This window comes from Carettochelys insculpta, chromosome 9 (genome assembly GCF_033958435.1).
Source record: "Carettochelys insculpta isolate YL-2023 chromosome 9, ASM3395843v1, whole genome shotgun sequence".
In the NCBI taxonomy this organism is placed as follows: domain Eukaryota; kingdom Metazoa; phylum Chordata; order Testudines; family Carettochelyidae; genus Carettochelys; species Carettochelys insculpta.
The window spans coordinates 33,999,004-34,026,501 of record NC_134145.1 but is presented as its reverse complement, the minus strand read 5'-3'; the positions used below and the strand labels follow the sequence as shown (position 1 = coordinate 34,026,501).

Here is a 27,498-nt window from a genome sequence, read left to right as displayed (position 1 = left end):
TAGGGAGTAGATTTGTTAAGGGAACTAAGGGCTTGTCTACACTTGCCCCCAACTTTGAAGAGGGCATGTTAAATCAGGGTGATGGGAGATTACTAATCAAGTGCTGTGGTGAATATGCAGCACTTCATTAGGCTAATTCTCTCCCAATGCAAATTCGAAGTGTCAAACTTCGAAGCGCTGGCATGCATATAGCCGAGGGCACTTCGACTTGCCTGAGCTACTTCAAAGTGCCTTTACTCCCCAGAGTTTTGAGGGAGAGAATTAGCCTAATGAAGTGCTGCATATTCACCACAGCACTTCATGAGTAATCTCCCATCACCTTGATTACCATGCCCTTTCAAGTTGGGGGCAAGTGTAGACAAGCCCTAAATTTCTTTAGTCCTGAGGAAATTACCCGCTAGCTTGAAGCTAACTAGCTTAAAAATAAGCAGCACAGTGGCACAGTAACAGGATGCCTTGCCATATCACTGGAAAAGAGTCATAACAGTCTAATGAGAATACTAGATGGCAATGATACACTGGTGTGTGAAAAACGTGCAGGCTATATTTTAGAATAAAGTTTGTTTCTTTCTTAGAAAAAGAAAAAATTCTTAGAATTTTAAAAAGTAGTTCAGGATTTCTACCCCACAATGTACAGGTGTCAGTCAATGTTTTTTCAAAACAGCTAATATGTCAAAATATTATAGTAACATCAGGGATTTTTTGGGACATGGTTAGAGTACAAACAGCATTCTATTCTAGCACCTGAATAACTCAAAATACTAATCAGCAGATCCTATGGAGGTTATGCTTAGATGTATCTATTATAATGCAGTACTTAAAATGCTTTTTAGAACTCTACAGTTTATTTTAATTAAGAAACACAAGGAAAATATTACAATTTATTCTGAAGCATTGAGTACATATGCTTAAAACTAAGAATAGCATTTATTTAGGTGTATTTTAACTAAAAGCTTTTATCATACACTAAAAATGCTTGCAGACTTCAGTTTCTCCAAACATTTTTTCTATTAAGTACTATTTTAAAACCAATTCACAGACATTTTCTGGTTTAGTTGTCACAAAACTGCTGATTTTTTATGGTTTTCACACTGTTACTTTGATGACTACTTTTAACAGTTTACTAATCTATTTGTCCTCTTGAGTACTTAGTTTGCCTCCTCAGTGGGTAGGAAAATGCCTTTCAGTTATATCGCATATTTCTAAATGGAAAAAGATGGAAGATACAAAACAGACAGTGCTTGGGTAGAAACAATGAACGTGCTCATCTGAAAACAATAAAATAACTAAGTTTTTTATCGCCAAATTTTTATGACACTTAAAAGTTATACTGAATTGTTCTAGGCGTCTACTAAAACCATCTGTCTCATTGTTTTGGTTCACATTTTTAAGGCTGAAAGGAACCATTATAATAATTTAGTATGACTTACTGCAGGCCACAGACACTCACCTAGTAGTTTCATGCATGTACTGACTGCTAGGAGAAACAAAAACAAGAAAAGAATATTTCAACTACCTACCTCACCAGGGTGCAATCTATCCCAGTTTTCATTAATGTATGTCATTAGTTCAAGCTCTGAATCAAAGTATTTCTTCTTATGAATAACACTTAGGTTGTAAAGGCATAGATGTGCTATATCTACCCTGGAATTCAGAAATATTCAATCAAAAACCTCAAGTTTTTATTTCCTTAATTTTTTACAAGCCATTAATCCTTGAAATAGCTTTCTATAAAAATATTAGCACAACATGGCTAAGAATGTACAAAGCCTAATTAGAAAGTTTCAAATTTCAAAGACAATATTCTTACAAAATCTGTATTTACATTCCCTTTCTCTGATGTATGTACTATTTTCTGCCTAGGGTCTTGCTCCACTGCCGTGTGGTATTTTTAGCTTCAAAGTTTATTTAAATCTCAGAATACTTAAGTAATGCGAGATAAACAGAAAAATTCAACACGGGCAAATCATCATCAAATGAGTTTCCATATAACATTCATTCAAATTGCAACTTATTCAAAATATTTATCATTTGTATAGAAGAGCTGAAGTTAACAAAGTTCAAAACAACTCACTTCTAAATCTCATTTATGAATTTCTATTGTAAAAATGTGTCAAATTTCTTGTTAATGTGCACATTGTAATTTGGTTTACCCAGTGTCAGTACCGTATACTTGGGTAACAAATCCTGTTTAGATGTTTGAGTTTCTCATATCGAAACCAATAGTGGTTTACAATAATACTGAATTGTCCAGGGAAAGAGATCCTGATATCATGCTTTAACAATATGACTCAGGAAACACAGTAATTGGCTTTCAATGGAGACCTGTCCTTTGTTTGTAGAAAAAAATACGTACTACTCACTAAGATCAAGATATAAAGTGGAGGATCGTTAAGTGTACAAAGAGACATGAGCATTCAGGGTTAAATCTTTCTTTAATTTATACTTACCATCTCAAGGGTAAACGTTTGAGGTACTCTGGTCCAGAACTGCAAACTGAGCAAATGAATGTATAAAACCTAACAAAAAATAAAACAGATATTAAAAACCATTGTCTTTAAAAAGAAGCTAACAAATCAAACACTTCAGTTATTGGGACTTTTTAACTGGAGGCATCTAAACAAACTACAATTTGTTACGTCTTCCTTATTGCACTGTAAAATCTTTTTGGAGTTGTGAATATTTTAACAACATTTTATGCTTAAACCCAAGGATTAAAATATTCCACATTTTAAATAAAAATGATAAATCAAGAAGTTCTGTTCAAGCTTACCTGTCACCAAAAAGCATTGGCTTTTGGAGACACTGCACACAAGCCTCATGAAACCACTGGTTACATTTGCAGCACTGCAGCATCTTTAAATACCAGCTTCACCAACAGAAATAAAAAGACGACAATTGTTACACTATGATCACACTGTACTGAGGAAAATATTTGCAGTGGTTTATTGTATATAGACAGACTATTAGGTCAAAAGTTGACCTAACATTTCAAAATAAAATTTGATTAAGTGTATCATCAATATATCCCAATATATTTCAATACAGTTTAGTTCCATGGTGAAAAATTATACAAAATTATCTTCAAGCAAGGGAAACTGACTCGTCTGGTCTTGTTTATTTAGGTGAAAGAAATTAAAATAAGCTGTAGAATATAATTCCATTTTTAATAATGTCAATTAATTGCCGTATACATAGACATTTAAAAATTAAAACAAAAACATTTTATTCTTATAACATCCTCTTTAATTCTCTGTAAATTTTCAAGAACGATGTATTTAATTAGGACCAACATCTTTTATTATTCTAGTTTACTCATTAAGCAGTTTTATTCCATCACTGCTGAATACCTTTGACAGAAAAACCTACCTCTCTTCCAAATGCCAACAAACGAGGTCCACCCAACAGAGACCATTTTTATATAAACTAGACATCTCTCTTACCTGAATATGAATGCCAGTAACAGTAGTGAGATTCAGGTGTTTTATTTAAAACTACAAGCTTTATTCCAGACAGCACTTATTATAAAAATTAGCCAGAGACAACTAAGAAGGTCAGCAAAAAGACTTATAATTGCAGCCATTCCCATAAATTTTAAAAAGTAGGCTGTTATGGGGATTGTTCAAATTATGAATCTTAAGAAGTGTTAACATAAACATAATCCTGTTTGAGTAAGTGACAAAATGTGGGAATCTGGACTCTATTTTATCCTCATCTCATATGCAGTGTTTGACCCACTCCCTAGTTTCCAATGTAAAGGACAACTGGACTAAAAGACATAGGCTCTAGCCCTCTGTTGAGAATGCCAATGCTCAGTTATCTGAGTACATCATAGTCTAAGATTCCATTTAAAATAGCTTTAGAATATAAAACAAACAGTTGATAAAGTGTCATTTATCTTAGGCTTGGTCTACACTTCAAAAGCTAGACAAACATGCATACAGTACTCAAGAGTTAGGAAAATTCACATACACCAACCTGAGTGTGCCCATACTATGCTACATAACTTCTAGTGTAGAAATGCCTAGCTCAATGGCAGAATTGTTCCATCAACCTAGCTACTGCCAGTTGTGAGGAAGTGGAATTCCTACATTTATGGAACAATCCTTTCTGTTACTACAGGAAACATCCACATTACAGGCATCTGAACAGCATAGCCTCGATGCTGCTGTCCTGTTGTGCCTGTAGCGTAGACATGGCCTGAGTATGAGAGAGCCTGGTACAACAGATCTGAAGGCCTGGCTCACACTACAGAGCTAGAGAGAGGTAAGTCATTTTACCTGTACATGCTTACATTCAAAATCTGTCTAGACTATGCAACTTCCTGTTACAGTAACACCAACTCCTCAAACACTGAGCCATGGTAAAATACACTGTTGTTGAAATAGCACAAGTGCAGATACTGAATGACCTATGTTGACATGAACAGTTCTCCAGTACCAGTCCCACAATGCCCAATACTAAACACTCTGCTCTTAAAACTCCACTGCCCAATTCTCATAGAAACAGGAAGCCTCCCTCCCTTCAAAGCCCTGGTGTATTTTTGAAATGACATTTCCTGACTGGACAATTTGGCAAGCACACCTATCAGCTCTTCCTTATGTGCAAGTGAGCACTGGACAATGTTTTAGAAACATTCCCTCAGTAAGTAGACAGGAGGTATTGGATATGCTGGGACAGTAGGGAAAAGAGGCTGTGTCAGCGTAGCTATGGACCAGTCACAGAAAAGAAGAAGTCTACAAAAAGATTTCACAGGGATTATCAGCAGTGCAGCATGGAAGTGATGGAACTGTGGCAGGCATGCCATATGACCCAGAGGGGCAAACAAATGATCTGGTGCCAATTCACAAACCTGCCATTTCTACAACAAGCTGAATGTCTCACTTACTGGAGATTCCACCAGAACCCCACATAATCGCCACACTGCCAGCAAATAGCAATGAGGAAAAAGAAGGACACACTGGGTATCTGTTTCATCTGTGCTGTGAACCAGGATTTTTCTGAGACTCAACTAAAGCCTAGCCACTACCACTAGATGAGTACAGGCGAGCCCAATCCAAACGAGGGAACCTTGGATAAGGCAGTGCACGTATTCTGGTTTAAAACATTTAAAATGTGAAGGCCAATCTAAAGTCTGCAGGACACAGGTATTTCTTCTTTGTTGCTTTACTCCTGCAAGTAGTAACAGGTACAAATAGAGGTAGAGTTATTTATTCTTCAGTCCACTGTTGCATGCGAAAAGTCACATGGAGCAGTTTATTTATGTACACAGATATTCCCCCCTCCATCCTCCCAAGAAATCTCAAACCTTTCAAATAAATACTCTGCAATCCTTTCATGGCTGTTTCTAGGGCTGGTGCCTTACTTCTTCCTCCACAGTAAGCTACTTCCCACGTTGCTTCTTGATGACTTCCATACACGTTATTGAAATAAGTACTCTAACACCACATAGGTACAACAGCATCAGGACATCAGCCACAGCTCTGCTTTTCATGCCCTTATTTCCCTCAGGAAGTGAAAGATCAGCTAAAATTACTGCCTGCTGAAAATAGCAGTGCCATTGGGACAGCGGCCAACATCTTCCTTGCAAATGAACAATTCCTTCATTCCTTCCTCCCCACACACACATTCGCTCCACTGGCAGGCCATACTCATGATAGCTGCAACTGGAAAGTAGAGAAGGGGGCATGAAAGATGAAACATCCATAAGCATGTCTTATTTAAAAATCTTATCAAAATATGGGAAGAGAATTCTGAAACTTATCTTCAGCTTTCTAAAGCTGTTGTTGCAACCTGGAGGGGTGTACCCGTCAGGCACAGGCAACACTTCAGCCTGAGGGGGAGAAAGACGCAGACTGAGATGTCAAGTTCACTGAGGTCTTGCAAAGCCCTGCTGCAACAGACTGTGAACATAGCAGAGAGCCTACAGAAAGAGCACAGAGCTGAAAGGCCCACGATTTCCAGCAGAAAGATAAGAGGGAGATGCACCGGGACATAATAGGGCTTCTCAGGTAGCAGACACAACAGTGAAAGACTGTTGTTGACTACAGGATGGTCCATTTAGAAACACTCCCCTATGCAGTCAATGGAGAACTGTATTTAATGGCCCCCTGCAACCCAAGACAGCCCTCAGACTCATAGCTTTCCTGGTGGCCTTTGTGTTCAGAGTCAGCATATAGCCATTCCACCTCTATCCTAAAAGCAATTTTTCACACTTCAGCTCACAGATAGTAGGAAGGTTACAACAGGCAGCTGTAGCAATTGAGATTTGTCCCCTGAGATCCAGTCTGGTGACTGAACATTGCCAGAGCCCAGCTCCTTCTAGTCAGTCCATTCTGACAGAATGGAGGCAGCTGGGTTTTGGAGTGGACATCAGCAACACTTCAAGAGGCAACAGTCTTTTCTTCGAGTGAATGCTCGTATCCATTCCAATAGGTGACTCCAAAGCAGTAGTCCTGGGGGAGAGATCAGAATTCAAGATGTTGCTGACTGCAGAACTGCTCTACCAAATGCAGCTCTCTAGCATGATGTGTGGCATAATGAGCTGTGAAGATGCGCACCAAGGACCGTGTTGCTGCCCTACAGATACCCTGCACTGGAACCTGTGCAATAAAGGCTGCTATTGACACTTGTGCCCACATGGGCTACATCTATACTTGCATTCTTCCTTCGAAATAGGAATGCAAATGAGGGAAATCAAAATGCAAATTAGGTGCTGGTTTACATATCATGCTTCATTTGCATAATCTTTTCAGAAGAGATTCTTTTGAAAGAAAAAAAAAAAAACAATGTAGACAAGGCTCTTTTGAAAATAAACCTCATCTTCAAAAGAACCCTAATACCTAACTTTTTTTTAGAGGAGCAAACTACAGTCTGAAATGCCACTCACCATTGACAAGGAGTTGGGCCACTGCCAAGGTGGGTATAGGGAGCTCAGGGTTCCCTGCAAGGTGAAGGCCTCCAGAGTTAGGCAGCAGAGGCCAAGACCCCATCAGAAGAGGGTGCTTTGGAGGCTGGATGAGCTAATCCCTGTGACCAGCAGGAGTCTCCATGGCGGTGAGTTAGATCCATTAGAGATGGCTATGTGGAAGTACACATCTTTCATATCAAGAGCAGCATCCCAGTCCCCCAGATGCAATGAAGGGATTAAAGATGCTAAGGAGACCATGAGAAATCGACTTCTTGCTAGGAAGGAGTTGAGGCACCATGGGTCCAGGATAAAGCATAGCCCTCTCTTAGCTTTGGGAATGAGGAAATACAAGGAATAAAACCCCCTTGGCCCCCGTGGCTTTGGATCAGCAAACAAGTGTTCATCTCCTGCCTGAGACACAAAATAATGTCTCTCAACCCCTTTAGCAGTAGGGGGTATAGAGGCCAGCGTTTGCCATAAGGTTTTGAAAGTGGTGCCGATGGTCTTAATGACTGGCAAGGCCACTCTAGAGCGGCCATCAGAAGACAGTATGTCCCCATGGGATCAGCTTCTTTTGACTATTTCCTCCACCTGAATGTTCAGGTTCTTTGCTAATCTGCATAGCAGGTCCTGGTGGCCTTTGAGGTCTATAGCTAACAAAGATGAGACCAACACCCCTGCAACGGCCTTGTCAGGTGAGGACAAAGAAGATCATGTCCTAGGCACTGGGTCCTCCTGACCTTCGACTCTCTGAGAGAGTCCTGTACAAGAGAGCCTTGGGTCAGCACAAGTGGCTGGCCAATGACTACAGGGTCAACTAAAACTGGTAATTGTCCCTGAGCCTCCAGTCACGTGATCCAGGGAAGGTACTCCAACAGTGTGACACCTCAGTTTCAGCAGGTGGACCTCTAGTTGTGGAAACTACTGATGTAGCTTTGGAACTCTGATCTTGGGTCTAGTGGTAGGCCCAAAGAATCCAAAATGGCCACTGCATAGTCCCTGGCCATTTTGGAGGACATGAAGGAGCACCTCCTGAATAACACTACTCCCAATGCTGCAAATAGTCCCACAATTGGCGCCAGAAGAGTGATCTGTATCTACTCCTGCCCAATATTGAAGAGTCAGAGCCTGAGTAATAATATTCAGATGCTGACCACAGTGCTGATGTCATCAGTGCAGAGTCTGTTTGTTTGTGCCAAAGTGAAGAGAGCCTTCGCATAGTGAAGGACCGCCCTCAGTGCTGTATTGTTGGGGCATCAGCTGGTACCGTGAATGCTGCTGGTTGGAGGGGAGCCAGTGCCAGTGGTACAGGTACTGGGATTGCAGCCAGTGCTTGAGAGCACACGGTGCTGTAATCACAAATACAGATGATGTCTGAACAATCTTCAGTGCTGCAACGCACCCTAACAGATTTGTCCAATGTCAGTTTAATCAAGTCACACGCAGCTTGAAAACATGTCCAGAATTGAGGGGAGATTGACCTCCTTATCCACTTCCCTCTCTGGAGAAGGACTCTGAACCAAACTCAGTGGACTCTGCCTCGGAGCTGGAGTCAATGGTGTGGAAATGTGGTGCACAGGCCACTTAACAGAAGTGTCTTTGCACTCATGCCTGGCAGGGAGCATCTTCTGTCAGCCTTTTTCTTTTTATGCAGCACTGGTGAGTGAGATTGGCGCCACATGCTCAAACCCTAAGGTTTAGCAGTGGAGTGGTGCTGACACCCTTTGCTTGCTTCTTTTCTTGGCCTGGAACAAGAGTAACTTGAAGCAGTAATCCCTATCCTTTTTTGTTTGAGACTGGAATCCTCAGCAATTGGGGCACTTTTCGGGCTGGTGACCCTCACAGACACTTTAAATAATCTTTGTGTGTGTCGCCTGTGGGTATAGGCTTCCCATAGCTGACACAATTGGGTGCATGGGGAAAAAAAAACTGCACCATGGGGTACATTGTAAAAAAAAAAAAGGGTGGGGGGAATCCCTCAACTACATTCAACAATATATATACACACACAACATGCTAATTCTACCTATAAATGACTAGCCTAAGAAAACCAAGGCAAGGGCAGAGAGCTCCTCTGACTGTCACTGGTATTAGAAAGAACAGAATGCGAGGGGGCCAGCTATTGTATACATGCATTGACATACCAGCACCTCCCCAGAGGGCTTCACAGCTGGCCCAATGGGCACTGCTAGGGAAAACTCTTTGATAATCAAGGATGCAGCACACGCACGTGCATATCAGAATAGATGTGAACAATCACTCAAAGAAGAATTTTGACCTCAAGTGCAGATCAGAAGCAATGCCATGAAAGCAGAGTTTTTTTGTGGATGGCAATGACAGCTACCACTTTCATTGGTGGGATGATAAAAACTAAAACAGATCAATAAATGTGCGCGAAGACCTGATGCAACAAAGTAATACCTAAATTTCCATTATTTCAAGTGTCTACAAACCCTAGTCACAGATGGGGACCCCATTGTGCCAAGTGCTATATGAAGAACAAAAAGATAGTCCTTGAGCCAAATAATGCCACTGGATACATTAAAAAAAAAAAAACACAAAAAAAAAAAAAAAACCATTTACTTCAAAACTTGTCTCTTTATTAGCTGCTTCCAAGCCTCAACATCAGAACGCAAAAATATACACATCAGTAACCACAAACTTAAGTATTTTCAGAATGAGTGCCAAAGTTTTCAGAGTTCCATGAAGGAGAAAAAGCTTTTGAGGAAAATTTCGATTTACTTACTCTCCAGGGCCTCCACAGTAGCAGTAACATTGCTGGACATTGGTTTTATGGCCTGCATCCCATTCAAGGTCTGCTACGTTATATGGTAATGTTTGCTTCATGACTTGTAGCGCTTTGGCATTTGGTCCTTTCTTTAGCGCGCCACCCCTCTGGAATAAAACAGATTACTGTTTTTATTAAAAAAAAATAAGCGTAGCTATGAAAAGTTTAAAACTTGCAACATGAAGGTTTACCGAATCATATGAATACATTGAGAAGTTTTACCTGAAAACCTGGAACTGTAGGAACTCTCTCAAACAGGACTAGTTTTTATTTGCCAATTTCAACTTTGGACTTCATCACCATATTAGTACTACATAGGAATAGATGCACAAGTTATATCTGCCTGATAAACAAAAATTTCCATAACACACCTTTGTTGTTGTTGCAAAAACACACTGCCGACAGAGCCATTTATCATCTGAATCAATCACCCTGGAATCAATATTTGGTGTGTGACACAGCTGATGATAACCTGAATTCAAAATACAGATTTTACTCTTATCAAGAGACCGTTAAAAACCTTTACCCATATTTACATGAACTAAAGAGTTTTAGAAAGAAAATAAGTTGTTTAAAACAGAACATAAAAATACCCTTCATTTAAGTTAAAAATATTCTGATCAGCTAATAAGATCAACAGTGTTTCCATATGCTCTTTTGGTAAAAATTGTACTAACATATCACCAGACCTTGTACATCAGGTTACAACAAACAAGAACTTTGAAATGTTACAAAAAACTCAAGCCAAATGTAATCAAGCACGCATCCCACCTCTCGCTTCTTTTGCCTTTCCATGGTCACAGCTGAGAATAAACCAAAATGTCTTAAACAGAACAAACATCAATAAACAGAAGTTACCTTGGCCACATTTATCACATATAACCATTTCATTAGGTGCTTCGGAATACTCTTCCTGACATATTGTACAGACCATTTCCCCACTTTCACTGGCTCCTAAAAATAGGAAAGTGTAACTCAGGTTACATATATTTGAATTTTCCCAGTTAAAGCTCTATTTAGACTGATATCTTTAGTTAGGATGATCAGTGATTTCTATTTTTGCAGTCTAAGTCAAATGTGTGTGCATTGCAGGGATCAGATTCACGCTAGTCACTGAAAAAGTTACTCAGTGTAGAGATATGCATGCTTTTCTACTTTGCAATGGAATAGAATACATGCACCTGTTTTGTTTATTAACCATGTATTTCATTGGCAATAGGCAACATTTATACACCACAGAGTGCTTAAGCTGTAATTACAAATGAATTAACGTTAAGGCAAGCTTTTTGTTTAAAGCCTGACTAAGTGCTCTAGCAGTTTCGTAGATTGTCTTTAAATCTGGTGTGCTTTGTGTGAGACTCTAGTGATCCAAGTCTGGGGCAATTTGACAAAGGGGCTCCCAAGACTTGGACCTTGGGTGGGTGGGGTGGGGAAACAGAGAAAACAGCTTTTGTTAGAGCAGAGATTCTGGCACCCCGTTACCCCCCCCACTTTCTTTTTTCGCTGAGACACAGATCAAAAATCAGGATTCTTATCATATCAAGGTTACCAGCACTTGAAGGTTATGCAGATAGGTGTGTGCCATGCTGTCTCTCATTTGGGGAATCAAAACTAAATTTAATTTAAAAAATATTTTGCTTCTCCAGTTAGGCTAGCCATAAGCCTCATGTGACTACTCAAGCGGCTAGTAGATTAAACGGGGGTCAGCAATCCCTGGCATGGGTGCCAAGAATGGCACAGGAGCAGATTTCATTGGCATGCGAGGCAGGAGCACAACCCCACCCCACCTTCCACATGCAGCCGGGAGCTTGCTCAAAGCCATGCCGCCTGTGGATTAACAAAAGACCAGCGATTGCTCCCAACCACCACCTTAAACCAGGGTACCCAGCCGTTTTAATTTGGGGGCCAAATGGCAATTTTTACATGGTCTGGGGGCCAAACACAAAAAACAGTACCAAACCACCACCACCACCACCCACCACCCTGCCCCCAGCCTTAAACCCCATCCGCAGCCCCAAACCACCCTCAGCCTTCGACCCAATCCCTCCCATGTACCCCTCTAGCCCAGCTTCTCAACATGTCTGTCTTGACACCCCCCCCACTGCCTCTCCAGCTCAGCCTGTCCATCCACCCCAACAACTCCCTTCTCCCCATCTCTCCAGCCTAGCCAGTCCATTTGTCTATCCCAACAACTCCCCACCACCCCTCTGTCCCAAGCAATTCTCTCCCCTCCAGCAACACAGCCCAGGCCTGTCCCTCTATCTATTCCAAAACCCTCCCACTGTCCCTCCAGCCCAACCAGTCCATCCAGCACCTGCCTGTCTGTCCATCCGGGCGCCGCTCACCTTAGCGAGCAGGGCACAGAACTCCTGCGGTGCCCTCTCAGGGTAGGGTAGAACTGGCCCCACAGCAGCTCCTCGGTGATGCTGGCCTGGCCGTAGCAGGCAACCTGCACGATGCCATTCAGCAGCACACTCAGCGGCTTGACACTCTCGGCGGGGCTGCTCCACCGCCATGCCGCCTGGGGAGCGAGCGAATGAGCACGTGCTGGGACCACTCGTTATGGGGGCTGTGTGGGGACAAACCCTCGCGAGAGATGAAGCCCGCGTTCTCCACAGCAACCCTGCCAGCTCCCCTCACGTACATCACAGCAGGGCACTGGGAGCTGCCGCTGCCAGACTGTACAGGAGCTGGAACAGGGAGTGGTGGCCAGAATTACAAGTGGCTCTTTAAAGATGGTGCCGCTGCTAGCTTAGCAGTCTGGATAAAACGCCTCCACAAGTAGGATTCTGGCCCGCAAGCCATGTGCTGGACACCCCAACCTAAACAGTAAATCGCTGCATCTTTATTTATTTATAATGAAGATGTTTTAAGTAGGATTATTAGTGACTTTAAAAAGTATCACCAGCACTAAGCCCATACATAGAGGTCAAAAGGTCAAATTTCAGCACTCAACCTCACAAAGGCTGCTGACCCCTGGATTCTAATGCCCATGACCATGTGAATATCCATGGAGGATAAGGACAGGACACAGGAGGAAGAGAGGGATTACATTTATTCTAGAGAATTGCAATCCAGGTACAGCACAAGATTCAGAAAATTCTGAAACTATTTTTTGGACAGAAAGTAACTGTCACATATGAGACCTCTGCTCCCACCCCCCACATGCAGCTCTGGCAGGGCCTGGGGCTTCCCTCCCCTGTGCAGCTCCTGCACTCCCCCCATGCCCTGCCCTGACTTCTCTCACATACGCACACGCACACACACACCCTTAACCCCTTGCCTTCACTCCTGCAACCACCCAAGTCCCTGTCCTGAGCCCCCCAGAGGCCCACCCACTGCCATGAGCCCCCCAAGTCCCTGCCTTGACTCCACCAGCCCCTGCCCTGAACCCCCTCCCTACCCCCGCCACACGTACCTTCAGGCTCCTGCCTTGAGTCCCTCCTTAAGTGCCTCAGAAACAACCAGCAAATACCCTACTAGCACAGGGGCATGCAAGAAACAGCCCATGGTCTGGGGCCAGCCTGTCACACCTTTTAATTGGGCCCATGGCCGGCCCCAATGGCTGCAGAGGGGAAGTGTTTCAGGTGTTGCCCCCTGCACACCCCACCAAACCTATTTGTTCCTACTGGATGGAAAGCAGCCAATGGGAGCTGAGATTTAGTTGGAGGTGGGGACACTGCAGCACAAAATTTCTCAGCTCCCATTGCTGGTTTCTGGCCAACAGGAGCTAGAGATTTTGCTGGTGGCAGGGGCAGTGTGCAAAGCCCTCCATGCTCAGCAGAAAGCCACATGGAACTGCCAGGTAGGCAAGCCTTCCTGAGTGCTGCTGGTTGTGAGCTGCTTAGGTAAGCACCTTCTGGCCAGAGCCTGCTCTGCTTCTAGCACCCTACCCCAAATTCCTCCCAGACCTTACACCCCTTTCCCCAGAACAGGATAGTCTCCTGTACCTATACCCCCTCCAAGACCCTGAACCCCAATGCTAGACAATTCTAGTATGTTTAACTGTTGCTGTAGTTGAAGTACCACAGACGCTACACAGAAACAAAGCATGTGACTTTCTGAAGAGCTTCTCAGAAAACAAACCAAAAATTTGCTTTTGTCCCCTTAAAATCTGATACTCTGAAGATGAGGACATCTCACTTTGAGATGGCAGGGAAAATGTTTGGCCTAAAAACTGGTAGCAGCAATAGCCAGGTCCATTTATCACTTAACATGTGGCCACGAAAGTGTGACCCTTTAGAATGCAGATCATGCAGTCATCCACAACCTTGTCACCTCAATGTTACAGAACAGCAAGATTACTCTACATTTTAGAACCAACTGAAAACTGAAGATGTTTACAAAATCCAGTGATACAACTGATAACAGAATTATCTCACTGCAAGCATCTTAAATCAGCACTTCACAATCTGCATAAATTGCCTGTGGTTTCTGCTAAAATTTAATATATTGTTCTTGATATATAAATTTTACTAATCTGCAAGACCATCTGCTTCCCTCTCCGTGCCATGGTTTATTGAGGCTGGATCTTTAAAATGTACTACTCAAGTTAGGATGTGTTTTTAACTCATTTCAAGTAAGCACCATTGCCCCTTTAGTGTAACATCTAATCTAAATAAAAAATTGAATGACGACAATGCAACTGAAGTTCTTGCCTGTTTGTATATCCTTCCAAAGAACCCAGGATTTGGAACTGTCTTCAAATATAACAAAGCAGCTCTGTTTCAATTTGTTTATCTGAAAAATGAAAATAAAGACACAATTACAACTTTGTGAATATATACAAAGGTTAAAAGGAAGTTTTAACATTGTAGTCAAAGTATGATGCTAAAGGGCTTGCTGCAGGTTAAAAATTAGTTACCTTTTTGATAGTTCCAAGATAAAACAAGCCATCTGACCATCTCGCTAGGACATCCTGACCTTCTTCAAATTTACATACTGGCTTTTTGGCTCTCTCCCCATCCTGTAAGGATGGGTTGGCCAAGGATGTTGGGGTCTTTTGATTTCGACGTAAAGACGACTGCTTTTGGACCAGTGAATTACCCACCCCTGTAGAGTCTCTAAAACAAAAAGAAAAAGCTGAATTAGGGTAACTTATTAAATGTGTTAATTGTACTTTGGTCAGTGTTATTAACAAAAAAGATTCTCGGCCAATTCCTAGAACTGTGATAAATCACTAACTAGAAAAAAAGGGCATTAAAATTTAAAACGCACCAAAACCAATCAAGGGAATCTGAGACTAAGGGGGAAAAGGGAAGGAAAAGAAAGAGACTGGTTAAATGTGACGCCATCAAAATTTGTAAGGTAACATACAGAATCGTTGTTATACTACAGTGATAGAAATTACTTGTCTAAGGGCAATATGGATCTAGATAAGATGATTCGAGACACAGTTACAACTCACCTCTTAAACAAATTGTCCCTTCTTCCAGAACAAGCTGCTCACCCACCTGTATTTAGATCTCCCCCTATGCTCTGGCTGACCCTGTACATCTTAAATTCAGCCTGAAAATCTGGCCTTCCATCTCATTCTCCAGATTATACAGAAAGGCAGAGGAAACATTCTACCTATGCAGACTATCACGTTCCTACATTTCCTTTCCAACTCCACTTGAACAGCTCAGTTACAAACTAAACAACAGAGTACACGTGGCAGATTGTCCCAAAAGTACGCTATGGTAATGGTCTCCACACCTGATAACCTTGTACCCCCTTTTTCCCCCACCTCTGCCCCACCTGTGCCACCCCTGCCCTGGAGCTGTATGGAATTCCTTCTCACTCCCCTCCTCTGCAAGGGCTGCCCCACACACAAGCCACACATCCCCCTCCAAGTTCTGTGGCACACCCCAGTTTGGGGACCTCTACATTCTGAGCCATAACTGTCATTTGGTTACATTTCTGAAGTGGAGATGGGAAACAATTTTTCATTTTCCACACAAGTTTGGAGATAGCTGCACACTGGAGGGGAATGCTTGGCTGCGAAGACAGTTTTGCCAGGAGGGCATTGGCTTCCTTGACCATGGGATGCTATTCCAGGAAGAAGGACTGCAGAGATGGGGTCAACCTATAAAAGGAAGGGGAAGACAGAATTCAGATGCAGACTGGCTAACCTTGTGAGCAGAGCTTTAAGCCAGATTTGACAGGGACAGGAGACCAAAACCCACAGTTAAGTCATAAACATGGAGACCCAGGAGACAGGTCAGAAATTGAGGGCAGCATGGGCTGTAATAGCAGGAATAAAGGAAGAGACAAGGCAAAAGGGGGTGGGGGGAGACAAGAATCACTATATTTGTTGTCTGTACACTAATGTGAGAAGTATGGGGAATAAGCAGGAAGAACCTATAAACACTAGTGAGTAAACAACTATGACACATTTGGCATCACAGAGACTTGGTGGACAATACACATGACTGGAATATTAGTACAGGAGTGTACAACTTGATCAGGAAAGACAGGCTAGGAAAAAAGCAAGGAGGTGTTGCCTCATATTGAAACATATTGTACATAGTTCGACTGAGGTTGAGATGGACATAGGGGAAAAACTTATTGAGAGTCTCTAGATAAGGATAAAAGGCTAAAAAACAAGGTGTGATGTCACAGTAGGGATCTACTACACACCACCTAACCAGACGAAGAGGTGGAGGAGGCTTTTTTTTTTTCTCCTTCCCCGCTCTCTCTGAACAAAATCACACAAAGCTCACAACTTTTTAGTAATGGGGGACTTCAACTATCCAGATATCTGTTTGGAAAATAACACAATAGGGCGTGGATTATCCAACATGTTTTTGGAATGTATTGGGGACAATTTTTTTTTTTTTTTTTTAAGTTCCAGAAGGTGGAGAAAGGTAAGGAGAGGGAGATAAGGGAGGAAGATAACCTCAATCAAATTATCTCCTCCCCTTCTTCCCAGCCTGACTTTCCTGAGCAAGCTATACCCACCTATATCAATATTCCATTCATGTGTATTGATTTGATTTTAACAAATAAGGAGGAAGTGGTTGAGAATTTAAAAGCAGAAGACAACTTGGGTGGAAGTGATCATGAAATGATAGAATTCATGATCCAAAGGAATGGTAAGAGGGAGAAGAGTAAAATACAGACAACGAATTTCAAAAAGGCAGCCTTTAGCAAACTCACGGAGCTGGTAAGTAAGGTCCCCTAGGAATCAAGTCTAAGAGGGAAAACAAATTGAAAACAGTTGGGAGCTTTTCAAGGAGACATTAAGGATGTAGTACCAGAGAGGTAGCCAAGTTAACCTAAAACAACAAGAAGTCCTGTGGCACCATATAGACTAACAGATATTTTGAAGCAATAAGCTTTCATGGTCAAAGACCCGCTTTGTCAGACGTAAGAGCAAACAGTTTCACTGTGTAAAAAAACACAGCAAGAGATCATCCTGTCTTAATCAGGAGATCTTGAATGATCTAAAAATTCAAAAGGAGTCCTACAAAAAGTGGAAAGAAGATCAAATTACAAATGATGATTATAAAGAAAATATCACAAGTACACAGTGGCAAAATTTGAAAGGCGAAGGCACAGAATGAGCTCAACTTTAGCTAGAGACACATAACAGGCAAAAAGAAAACATTCTGAAAGTATCAGAGAGGGAGACATGCTAGTCTATATACTATCAAAACAAAAAAGCAGTCAAGTAACACTTTAAAGACTAACAAAATAATATTAGGTGAGCTTTCGTGGGATAGACCCACTTCTTCAGACCATAGCCATAACAGAACAGACTCAATATTAAAGGCACAGAGAACCAAAAACAGTAATCAACATTGACAAATCAGAAGAAAAATTATCAAAGGCTACGTCTACACTAGCCCCAAACTTCGAAATGGCCACGCAAATGGCCATTTCGAAGTTTACTAATGAAGCGCTGAAATTCATATTCAGCGCTTCATTAGCATGCGGGCAGCCGCGGCACTTCGAAATTGACGCGCCTCGCCGCCGCGCGGCTCGTCCCTATGGGGAGTCCTTCCGAAAGGATAGGAAATACCCAAAATACCCAGATGCTTTGTATATTGGACAGACTTCAGACTCTCTTAGATAAAGAGTTAATGGGCATAAAATAGACATCAAAACATTCCTGATCCACAAACCAGTTAGTCTACATTTTAATGGAGTGGGCCATTCTGTTAACGACTTAAGAGTTTGCGTCTTATTGAAGAAGAATTTTCAGTCTGCTTTAGAAAGAGAAGCTGCTGAGCTCTCTTTCATATTCAAATTCGACACAGTAACATATGGTCTGAAGAAGTGCGTCTGTCCCACAAAACGCTCACCTAAAATTATTTTGTTTGTCTTTAAAGTGCTACTTGACCACTCTTCTGTTTTTATTCTGAAAGTATGTTAGAAGCAAGAAAAAGACCAAGGATAGGGTCCTCTTCAATATTCATTGAAGAGGGAAAAAGCAACAACAGAAAATGTGTAAATGGAAGAGGAACTTGATGACTTCTTTGTTTCAGGTTTCAACAAGGTTGGTGGCGAGCGGATACCCAGCATAGTGAATGACAGGCTGTGTCTACACTAGCAAGTTCTTCCGGAAAATCTGGCCCTTTTCCGAAAGAACACACGGAGCGTCTATGCACAAAACACACTATTTCAATCTGAAATCAAAAGAAGGCAGCTTTTCTTCTGGAAGCCCCTCTTCTGCTCCCAGGTCAGGAAGGGCAGCTTCTTTCAAAAATAAAAAGCATGTGTAGACATTCTGCAGGCCCTTTTTTCGAAGGGCAGTCCTCATGGCAACGGATTTTTCGATCCTGGCCCATTTTTTTTGAAGTGAGAGACTGTATAGACGCTCTCTATCAAAAAAGCGTCTCAATCTTTCAATCCACCTTTTTTGTGGTGTAAATACATTCTCTGAAAATAAGTTTGTTTGTAAGAGATCTTCCAGAAGAACTTCTTTCAAAAGATTGCTGTAGTGTACATGTAGCCATAGACAAAATGAGGTAGGTTCAGAAGTTGAAATAAGAAAAGATTAGAAATTACTTATGAAAGTAAGAGGTCTTGAAATCACCTGGACCTGACGAAATGCATCTTAAAATATTCAAAGAGCTGATTGAGGAGGTATGTGAGAAGCTATTATCTTGGAAGAGTCATGGAAGACAGGAAAGAGTCCAGAAGACTGGAAAAGGATCTATAAAAAGGGAAATATGAACAACCCAGGAAATTACAGACCAGTCAGCTTAACATTTGTTCCAGGAAAGACAGTGGAGCACATAATTAAGGAATACATTTGCAAACATCTGAAAGATAATAAAGATAACGTAACAGGCAGTACGGATTTGTCAAAAACAAATCATGTCTAACCAACCTGATAGCTTTTTTTTTTTTTTTTTTGATAGGATAGCAAGTCTTGTTGGTAAGGGGGAAATGGTAGATACAGTATACCTAGAGTCTAGTAAAGCATTGGACAGTCTCACATGGCCTTCCTATGAACATTGTTGGGAAATGCAACCTGGATGGAACTAGTATAAGGTGGGTGCCTAACTGGTAGATAACCATTCTCAGAGAGTAAGTACCAATGGCTCAGTCATCCTAGGAAGGCACAACAAGTGAGGTTCCTCTGGGATCATTTTTGGACAAGTTCCATCCAATATCTTCCTTAATTTAGATAATGGCATGGAGAATGTGCTTATACAATTTGTGGTTGATAAGCTGGGAAAGTTTGTTGGAGGAGAGGATTATATTTCAAAATGATCTGCACGCACTGGACAAGTTGTCGGAGGTTAAACAAGATGAAATTCAAAAAGGGCAAATTCAAAGTACTCCACTTAGGAAAGAACAATCCATTTCACAAATACAAAATGGGAAATGACTGCTTAGGAAGAAGTACTGCAAGAAGGGATATATGGTCATAGTAAACCAGAAGCTAAACATGAGTCAGCACAACACACTGTTAGAAATAAAAGCAAACATAATTCTTGGATGTATTAACAGATGTGTTATAAGCAAGACACATGAAGTAATTCTTCCACTCTGAGGTGGCTGGGCCTCAGCTGGAGTACTGTGGCCAGTTCTGGGTACTGCATTTCAGGAAAGATGAGAATAAACTGGAGAAGGCCCAGAGAATAGCAAGAAAATTATTAAAGGTCTAAAAAATACGACCTATTAGGGAGGACAAAGAACATTCTGTATAAGAGAAGACTAAGAATGCACATGGTAACAGCTTTCAAGTACCCAAGTAACCTGTGACAGAGAATTGCCGATTACCTCAATAAAAGTTTGCTAGAGATCTCCATGGAGAACTCCCAGGACATCCAAATGTGTATAAACTAATTTTTTTAACAAAGGGACCACTATTGCCTCGTTACATAGGAGAATAAGAACCAGACAGAAGCTGTTCCTCTGTTGGTTCCTTCAATCTCTCTTCAACCCCGGTGAGCAAACCATAACATTAGCATATACCTTTGCAGAATTAAAGCACAATGGCTATGTCTACACTAGCCCAAAAATTCGAAATGGCCATGCAAATGGCCATTTCAAAGTTTACTAATGAAGTGCTGAAATACATATTCAGCACCTCATTAGAATGCCAGCAGCCATGGCACTTCGAAATTGACGCGACTCGCAGCTGCGTGGCTCATCCAAACGGGGCTCCTTTTCGAAAGGAGCTCGGCAACTTCAAAATCCCCTTATTCCTAACTGCAGATTTGCATGGCCATTTCGAAGTTTTGGGCTGGTGTAGACATAGCCAATAAGTACTTACTAGCGCTTCCATCTGCATTAGGCACACCAGAGCCAGAGTACTGGGACTGGCTACAATGCTCTGGAATTAAACAGGAGGGCCTGGCTTGCCATGCCTCTGAATGACCCTGCCCCCATTCTCCTCCAACTCCCCTTGTTTGTCACTATGTTGTCCTCATGGTTTACTCCACTGGCCACTGACTCCAGCTCCCCTCTAAAGTATCCATGGGGCTCTTAGTAGCTATGGGAGTTTTGCTACCAAAGATGGCAAGCTGCTCCTTCTAGAAGTGGTATGTATGCAACAATACCCGAGCAACTGTTAGTTTCTGGTACGGCTGCCTCACTTCCTTCATTTTTGAAGAGCACTGCTTTGTATCCTAACATACGCCTTGTCCTTCACACCCTAAGCCATGTTCCTGTGCCTGCAGCAGATCTGCAACTCTGCAAAGCCTCCTCTCCCCATAAGCCCAACGCATCAGCTCTGATGTACTCTAGGGAGGAATGCATTTCCTGCACAGATCCCATAGGGTCAGCTAGTCAGATGTTACATGAGCTCATCAATCCTATTAAAAAGGAAGAACAATTTGAAGTGTCCTAGGTACAGTAGTCCCTCAAGTTATGCAAGAGTTGCATTCCCCCCCACTCTCACATAACTCGAATTTCACATGAGATGGGAGGCATTAATGTAAATTAAGGGCAACTCGAAATTGTGCATTTTGAGGGTTTACTGTATTTAAGAGAAAGAGGTGCAATCTTGTGTATGCCAGTGACCAGAGTGATCACAATAGATATTACAGGATACTTTCTGAAGGTCACTCAGTGTGACATAAGCAATATAGAGTCTGCATCAATACTTCATTGCTCTAATTACACATTATCCTAAGTGCTATGCCTCTCAGCAAGGTGGTATTATTATATCATCTTAGCAAGAGAATTAAATTAGTCGGAGGAGCATTGCTGTGTACACACTCCAGTAGTTCGACTGATATAAGGTGCCTTAAGTCGACTTAATCTGCAGTCGAGACAAGCCTGTACGTGACTGTCGACTCTTAATTCTTGGAATATCATCATGCATCTGATGAAGGGGATCTTGGCCCATGAAAGCTTATGGTCCAAAATATCTGTTAGTCTATAAGGTGCCACAGGACTTCTTGTTGTTTTTGAAGGTACAGAACAACTCAGCTACCCCTCTGATACTTATTTCACTAGCTCTCCAGTCAGAGTCATCCATCCTAGAAAGAACCCGTATTTCTAATGTAAAAGGAGAAAAAATTGGGGATGTGAGATAAAATAAGCCTTCCAGCTCTTCACATATCATAAATTTCACCTCAACGCCTACAGAGAAGGAACCATCTTTTGTTGTGTTTGTACAATACCTAGGCACAATAGCGCCCTGGTCCATGACTGGGGTTCCTTTGTGCCACCACAGTACAAATAATAATGCAGCAAAGCTTAAAAACCCCAAAGTTATCCTTTGTATGTCTCATTTACTTTTTTTATTTTTTTTGGGGGGGAGGGGGTTTAACATAGGAGAGAAACTAAGAGACAAAATAAATAAGTTCCACACTCATGTACGAGTTGTTACATATTGTAAATGTTGGTACATATTTCATTGTAAGAGTGAGAGAGGAAGGACAGGCAGGGCAGGGGTTAAACAGGGCCTGTTTACCCAAACAGCCCCACCCCGGTTCATCTGCAGCCAGTGGCAGGCCTGCAGGAGCATAAAAGGAGGGAAGCCAGCCCAGTTCAGGGATGACCAGCCAAGAGGTAGGAGCTGGCTCTGAGGTAAGCAGGGCCCAAGCCAGAGCTACAACCTGGTCCGCGGCCAGAAGATGGAACCGCAGGACCCTCCCCCTGGCACAAAGGGGGAAGCCCCTCCCAGGGAACCCTCTCTCCTGCCAGAGGGAAAACTAGATTCTCTGGGCCACACCCAAAATTTATCCATTAGCCTCTCAGGTGGGGGCTGAAGACTCACACGCTGAGCCCCTAGGCCCTGACAAGGGGGCCTAGCCACTAGGCCACCCTGCCATTGGTGGGAACCACTCGTTCGTTTTCATAAAGATAACTTATGACAACTATTTTTCTATTAAAAGCACTATATAAGAAAAATAAATTCTTAAGGAGGACCAAGAGTGTGTTAAACTGGAAGAACCTTTGGAACTGAATTACAGGAATTAAGATTGTAGATAAAGAGGAAATAACTTCTAGACAGAAGGAAAACTCTCTGGAAACTGAATATGGAGGCTGCTGATTATTACTAAGATGCAAGTACAGAACCAGGAATAGGGGAAGATGAGGGTTTTTTGTTTAAGAAAAATTTTAGTTCACAGCAGCCAATTTAAAACAGCACTAAACATTGTAAATTGGAAAAAGTGATTTAAAAAAAGATCATCAGTGACCCATTGAGTTTGCCAAGAACTGATAGTGAGATCAAGTCAGAGACACGTCTCTAAAAACTTCAAGAATGCAAACTAAGTCACGTATGAACTTTCTTCCCCCAAAACATATTTAATGAAAATAACTTTTCATTAAGAGTCCAACAGAAAAAAATTACATTTGAGTAAGCATCAGAAACAAACGTGAAAGCAAAGTTATCTTTTGGTGAGCTGACTAACAGCATGGGGAGGAGGGGGAAATTAAAAAAAAAACCAAAAAAAAAAAAAACCACAAATTTCCAAGTCAGCTCAAGGACAAGACATTCTACCATAAGTTCCGTAAGTACCCTGGTATGGATCCCTGGGCTTCCTGACCAACATGTCCAGCTACTGACATCAGGGCAAGATGAAGAGCTTTCCTAAACATGACTCAGCAAACCCATCCACTTCACTAGTTTTTTGGTGTGCAAGGCTGTCATTATCCATAGCCTGTGATGTCAACAGGCTCACACGCAAGGTGAAGAAGCGATAGTAGAGCCAGTCAGTCAGATAGACTCCTGTTATTGTGGGATATGCGCAAATTTCCTGTGGCCTCTGCACCTTCAAGACCATTTTTACTGAGCACATCAGTAACAAGCACAAGCAATGTTTTCTACATAGACTGAAATAAGCCCAAGACGATGACTTCACCCAGTACTACAGTCAACACTACGTTATCTGCATCACAGTTCCATTTGCTTCCACTGTGGAAGAAATCTCACATGAAGGAGATCCAAGTATATGGTGGCATCATTTCTGTGAAACTGAAGTGGACCTGAGAGAAGTTGGAACAGTAGGTTTTTGTGTCAGTCACCTTTCATCAGAATGAAGTACAGGTATCAGTGACGTCACCAAGGAATACAGAAGAGGTCGCCACCTATTAACACACCAAAAAGTTGTCCTGCAGATGCTCAGGTGTCTGTGCAAAACAGCCTGCACCGGAATTTGGCAATCTACTCACATGGCTTTCTTTGCAGCCAAAGCTAATCTGAAAGGGTACCAAAACCAATCAGAAATCAATTACAAGATCTACTAGATTAGTCAAGGTTACCAATCAAGAATAGAAAGCAGATCCAAAAGCAGTGCATCAACAATACAAGTGTTAACTACCTGTGCAGTTCTGTCCACTATAACGAACTGACTATTGTGTTTAAAAACAGTGCTGTTGGGAGCAAAAAAGACTCCCAACCTTTTGAAAAGCCATGCTTCTGAAGATGAAGAGTCAGGTCTTGGAGAAGACAGATTTTTAAGTCTGAATCGAAAGCTTCCAAATTCAGTCATAACCAATTTCAGGCTGTGGTGGTGATGATATCTTACACTGGACCATTCAAGAAAAACTATGGTGCTAAAGAAAATACAGCTTACCACCTCAAATGCGTTCCCGTAGCTATAACTTGTAGTTGGTCTAAACCTATACAAGCAAGGACTGAGGGAAGCGAGTCAGGCAGTCACAGCAGGGCAGCTTCTCCCTAGCTCCCCAAGCTCCCAGAGCAGTGGGGAGCCAGGAACCTGGTGGACATGGTGCTGGTCAGTTTCCTGACTTGTGAGTCGTGGGGAGCTGGAGTCTGGCGCCCATCTCCCCACCACTCATGGGAGATCGCTCCCCCAAGTTACATGAAAATTCAGCTTACGTGGAGGTTGCCAACAATGCAACCTCTGCAAAAATCAGGGGTCTACAGGTTAAAAAAGCTTTTCAGGAATATTTGAAAGCAATCTGATGGAATAAGCAATCATGGAAGATATCAAAACGCACAAACTCTTTGAAGAAGAATTATATATGCAAGTCAGAAGCTCATTGAGGACGCACTACCTAATCGTGCAGCATCTGGCTATGCTGAAGATGTTCAGTGAATGGAGATTTAGCTATAGTTAATTCTTGAGACAAGTAGGGGCAGCTGCAAAACCTCAGACTGATGAAGGCACCATGATGAACTATAACAGACTGCTGCTCTTTGCAGCAAAGAAAATGGCAATAGTCTTGTGAAGACAGGTTAATCAAGAGATTAATCTATGTACCAGTCTGAATTCTTGGTGATAACTGTGCAGGTTTGAATAGCAATACGTATTTTGTGGCATGTGCCTAACATCACAATGACTAGCAAGTGAAGTTACTAGCATTTTTCAACACCTGAACAGCTACCCCGGACTCTCCTCATCCCACCTAATCTAGAATAAAACCAAACCCATACCCCTAAGGATGGCTGAGAGCCAGGTACCACTATTTTTCCAGAGAAACCTTCTGCTCTTCTGCAGCCTGAATGGCCTCTGGGCCGGGACCAGGGCCAGTGCTGCAGCTGGTCTCTGCAGGGCCTGAGCCATGATGGCAGCCCAGTTGGGGCAGAGCTGGTGCCCATGCAGCCAGAGCCATATCCAGCATGGGGCTGTAACAAGCCTTCGCAGCCTGTAGCAGGATGCGGCCGGGCTGGCGTCAGCCCAGCTGGGGCCAAGGTGAGGGTCCACCAGGGGTCCGGTGGTTGGCACACTGCCTGGGGCAGCACAGCTCCACTGAGTCACTGGCAATATGCAGGAGGGTGGTGGAGGTAGGGTGCCTGGCTGAAGTGGGGCGGTGCTTAGCTCGGGGTGGGGGTGGGGGTGTGGGGCATGTGGTGATCCATTCAAGTGCATTTGGACTCCACTGGGTTAGAGGGTGGGCTGGGGTGCCTAGCTCTAGGGAAGGGGAGATGGGGTAAGAGTGGGGGGCTCGTGGTGCCTGGATTTGGAGAACGGGAGGAGGGGGGTGGGATTAGGCCAGGAGCTGTGGGGGTGAGGCTAGAGGTGCCTGGGTCTGGGGGAGGGGAAGGAGACCAGAGGGTGACTGAGGGAGGGCATTGACTTAGAACTGGAAGGCAGGCTGGGGGTGCCAGGGATGAAGCCTGGGGGCAATATGAGGCTGAGGGGGAAGGCGTAAGCCACCTGAGGTCGAGAGGGGATGCAGAGTGGGACTGTGGGGTGGGGAGGTTTAAGCCGGGGGCTTGAATTCTGGTGTAGAGGCGGGGTGGGGCTTGAGTTCCACCCCCGCTTTCTCTACGAAAAAAGCACTGCCTTCTGCAAAAATGGAGCACGGGGAACGGGGAGTGAGGTCCCGCAGCTGCACACCAGAGTCAGCATCCCAGGAAGAGGATGCGCTGCTTCCCCTCCCCAAACAGCCGGTGTGTTTCCTGAAAGCTGGGTCTGTTACCCGCCTTGCTCGTCGAAAGCAGCTGATATTGTGCTAGGTGTTGGAAGCAAGAAAACACTATTTTGCTTTCTGACAATTCCATTAAATGTTGCATTGATGACCGACGAGAGATCGTAAATGTCAAGTTGTGGAGGCAGCACTGGCTTCTTCTTTTTTCACAATTCAGTGTGATGATGCCACTGATGTAGCACAGTGTTGTCAGTTGCTTGCCTAGGTTCGGTTAATTGACAATAGCACTGTGAAAACTTTTTTCAAAGGAACTGATGACCATATCAAGGGCTTTTGATATGAAAATGATTTCCAACTTTTTTTTGAAGAAAATACTTTCATGGGGAAAACTAGTTCATATATGCACAGACGGCGCTCCAGTGATGCTTGGCTCTTGCTTTGGGTTAGTGACATTGGTGAAGAAAAAAAAAAAAAAATCCAGCCGTAACCACAACTCACTGCATCATACACAGACAAGCGTTAGCTGCTAAAACCCTTTCAGATGACCTATGTGACTATTTGAACTTAGCCACTAAAGTTGCTAATTTTGTAAACAGTGCTTTAAATAATGCACAGTGCTTTTTGCTGCTCTGTGCATGAATTTGGGAGTGCATCAGAAATCTCTTGTGTCACATGGAGGTATGATGGTTTTCCAAAGGTAATATGCTTTTGAGATTATTCAAACTGGAAGACAAAGTGGAAATTTCCCTCAACCAACAGAAGAAAGAAGAGTTACATCACGTATTTACAGACCAAACATTTCAACTTTCATGGGCATACCTTGTGGACATTTTCTGAATCTTTGAACAACCTCACTTTGAAGCTGCAAGGAAACAGCACTACAAACATTATAGCACATTACAATGCCATCCAAGCATTTATGAAAAAAGTCCAGCTTTGGAAATGTCAAACACAAGCTCAGATGCCTAACTTTTCATCTTTTCCAACATTTTCATCACTTGGTGAAAATGAAAGGCTTCCAAGAACTTTGTAAAGAGGATGTAAAGAACCAAATTGTGTTTCATCTGGTTTGTCCTGCTGACAAATTTATCCGCCACTTTCCGGACAACTTTTCCGGCAACCCCAGTCGTAAATTATTATGCATTCCATTCAATCTTTATGTCGATTCATTGCCAAAAGTACTGCAAGAACAAGCACTCAAAATAAGATATGATTCAAGTGCAAAAGATAATTTTGAAGACTCATGCTTAGAGGAATTTTGGATAACATTTCCCAATGTACTCGAAAGTTGGAGAAGAAGCGCTACATATCATTCTACCGTTTTCTTGAACGTACCTCTGGGAAAAAAGCTTTTCAAGTTCACATTAAAAATGGAACAAAGAAATCGACTGGATGTTGAAAACAACTTGCATTGCGCACTCATTTTCAATCCTAGGATGTCCCAACTCATGAAAAAAATGCAGCATCATTCATCACATCAAATTCGTTTTGTTTCTGCTATTTCTAATGTACATTTTTATTAAATTTTTGGGCCAAGAAGAACTATTTGTGCTTATTTTTAATTTTA

General features: G+C 42.5%; 1 protein-coding gene across 2 annotated transcripts in view; it reads right to left on the bottom strand.

Annotated features, from left to right (window-relative positions):
- The window catches only part of MTF2 (metal response element binding transcription factor 2), a 52,872-nt gene that overhangs the window by 10,295 nt on the left and 15,079 nt on the right, over positions 1-27,498 (bottom strand). Inside the window, exons 2-9 of one of the 2 annotated variants that reach the window (XM_075002954.1) lie at positions 14,563-14,761; positions 14,357-14,438; positions 10,557-10,652; positions 10,070-10,170; positions 9,657-9,805; positions 2,774-2,869; positions 2,451-2,519; positions 1,521-1,644 (exon numbers count right to left, since the gene is read on the bottom strand). In XM_075002954.1, the coding sequence (XP_074859055.1) occupies positions 1,521-1,644; positions 2,451-2,519; positions 2,774-2,869; positions 9,657-9,805; positions 10,070-10,170; positions 10,557-10,652; positions 14,357-14,438; positions 14,563-14,761 (916 nt within the window). Of the gene's footprint in view, positions 1-1,520; positions 1,645-2,450; positions 2,520-2,773; positions 2,870-9,656; positions 9,806-10,069; positions 10,171-10,556; positions 10,653-12,043; positions 12,220-14,356; positions 14,439-14,562; positions 14,762-27,498 lie in introns of those variants that run through there. The other variant, XM_075002955.1, reaches the window with a different exon arrangement.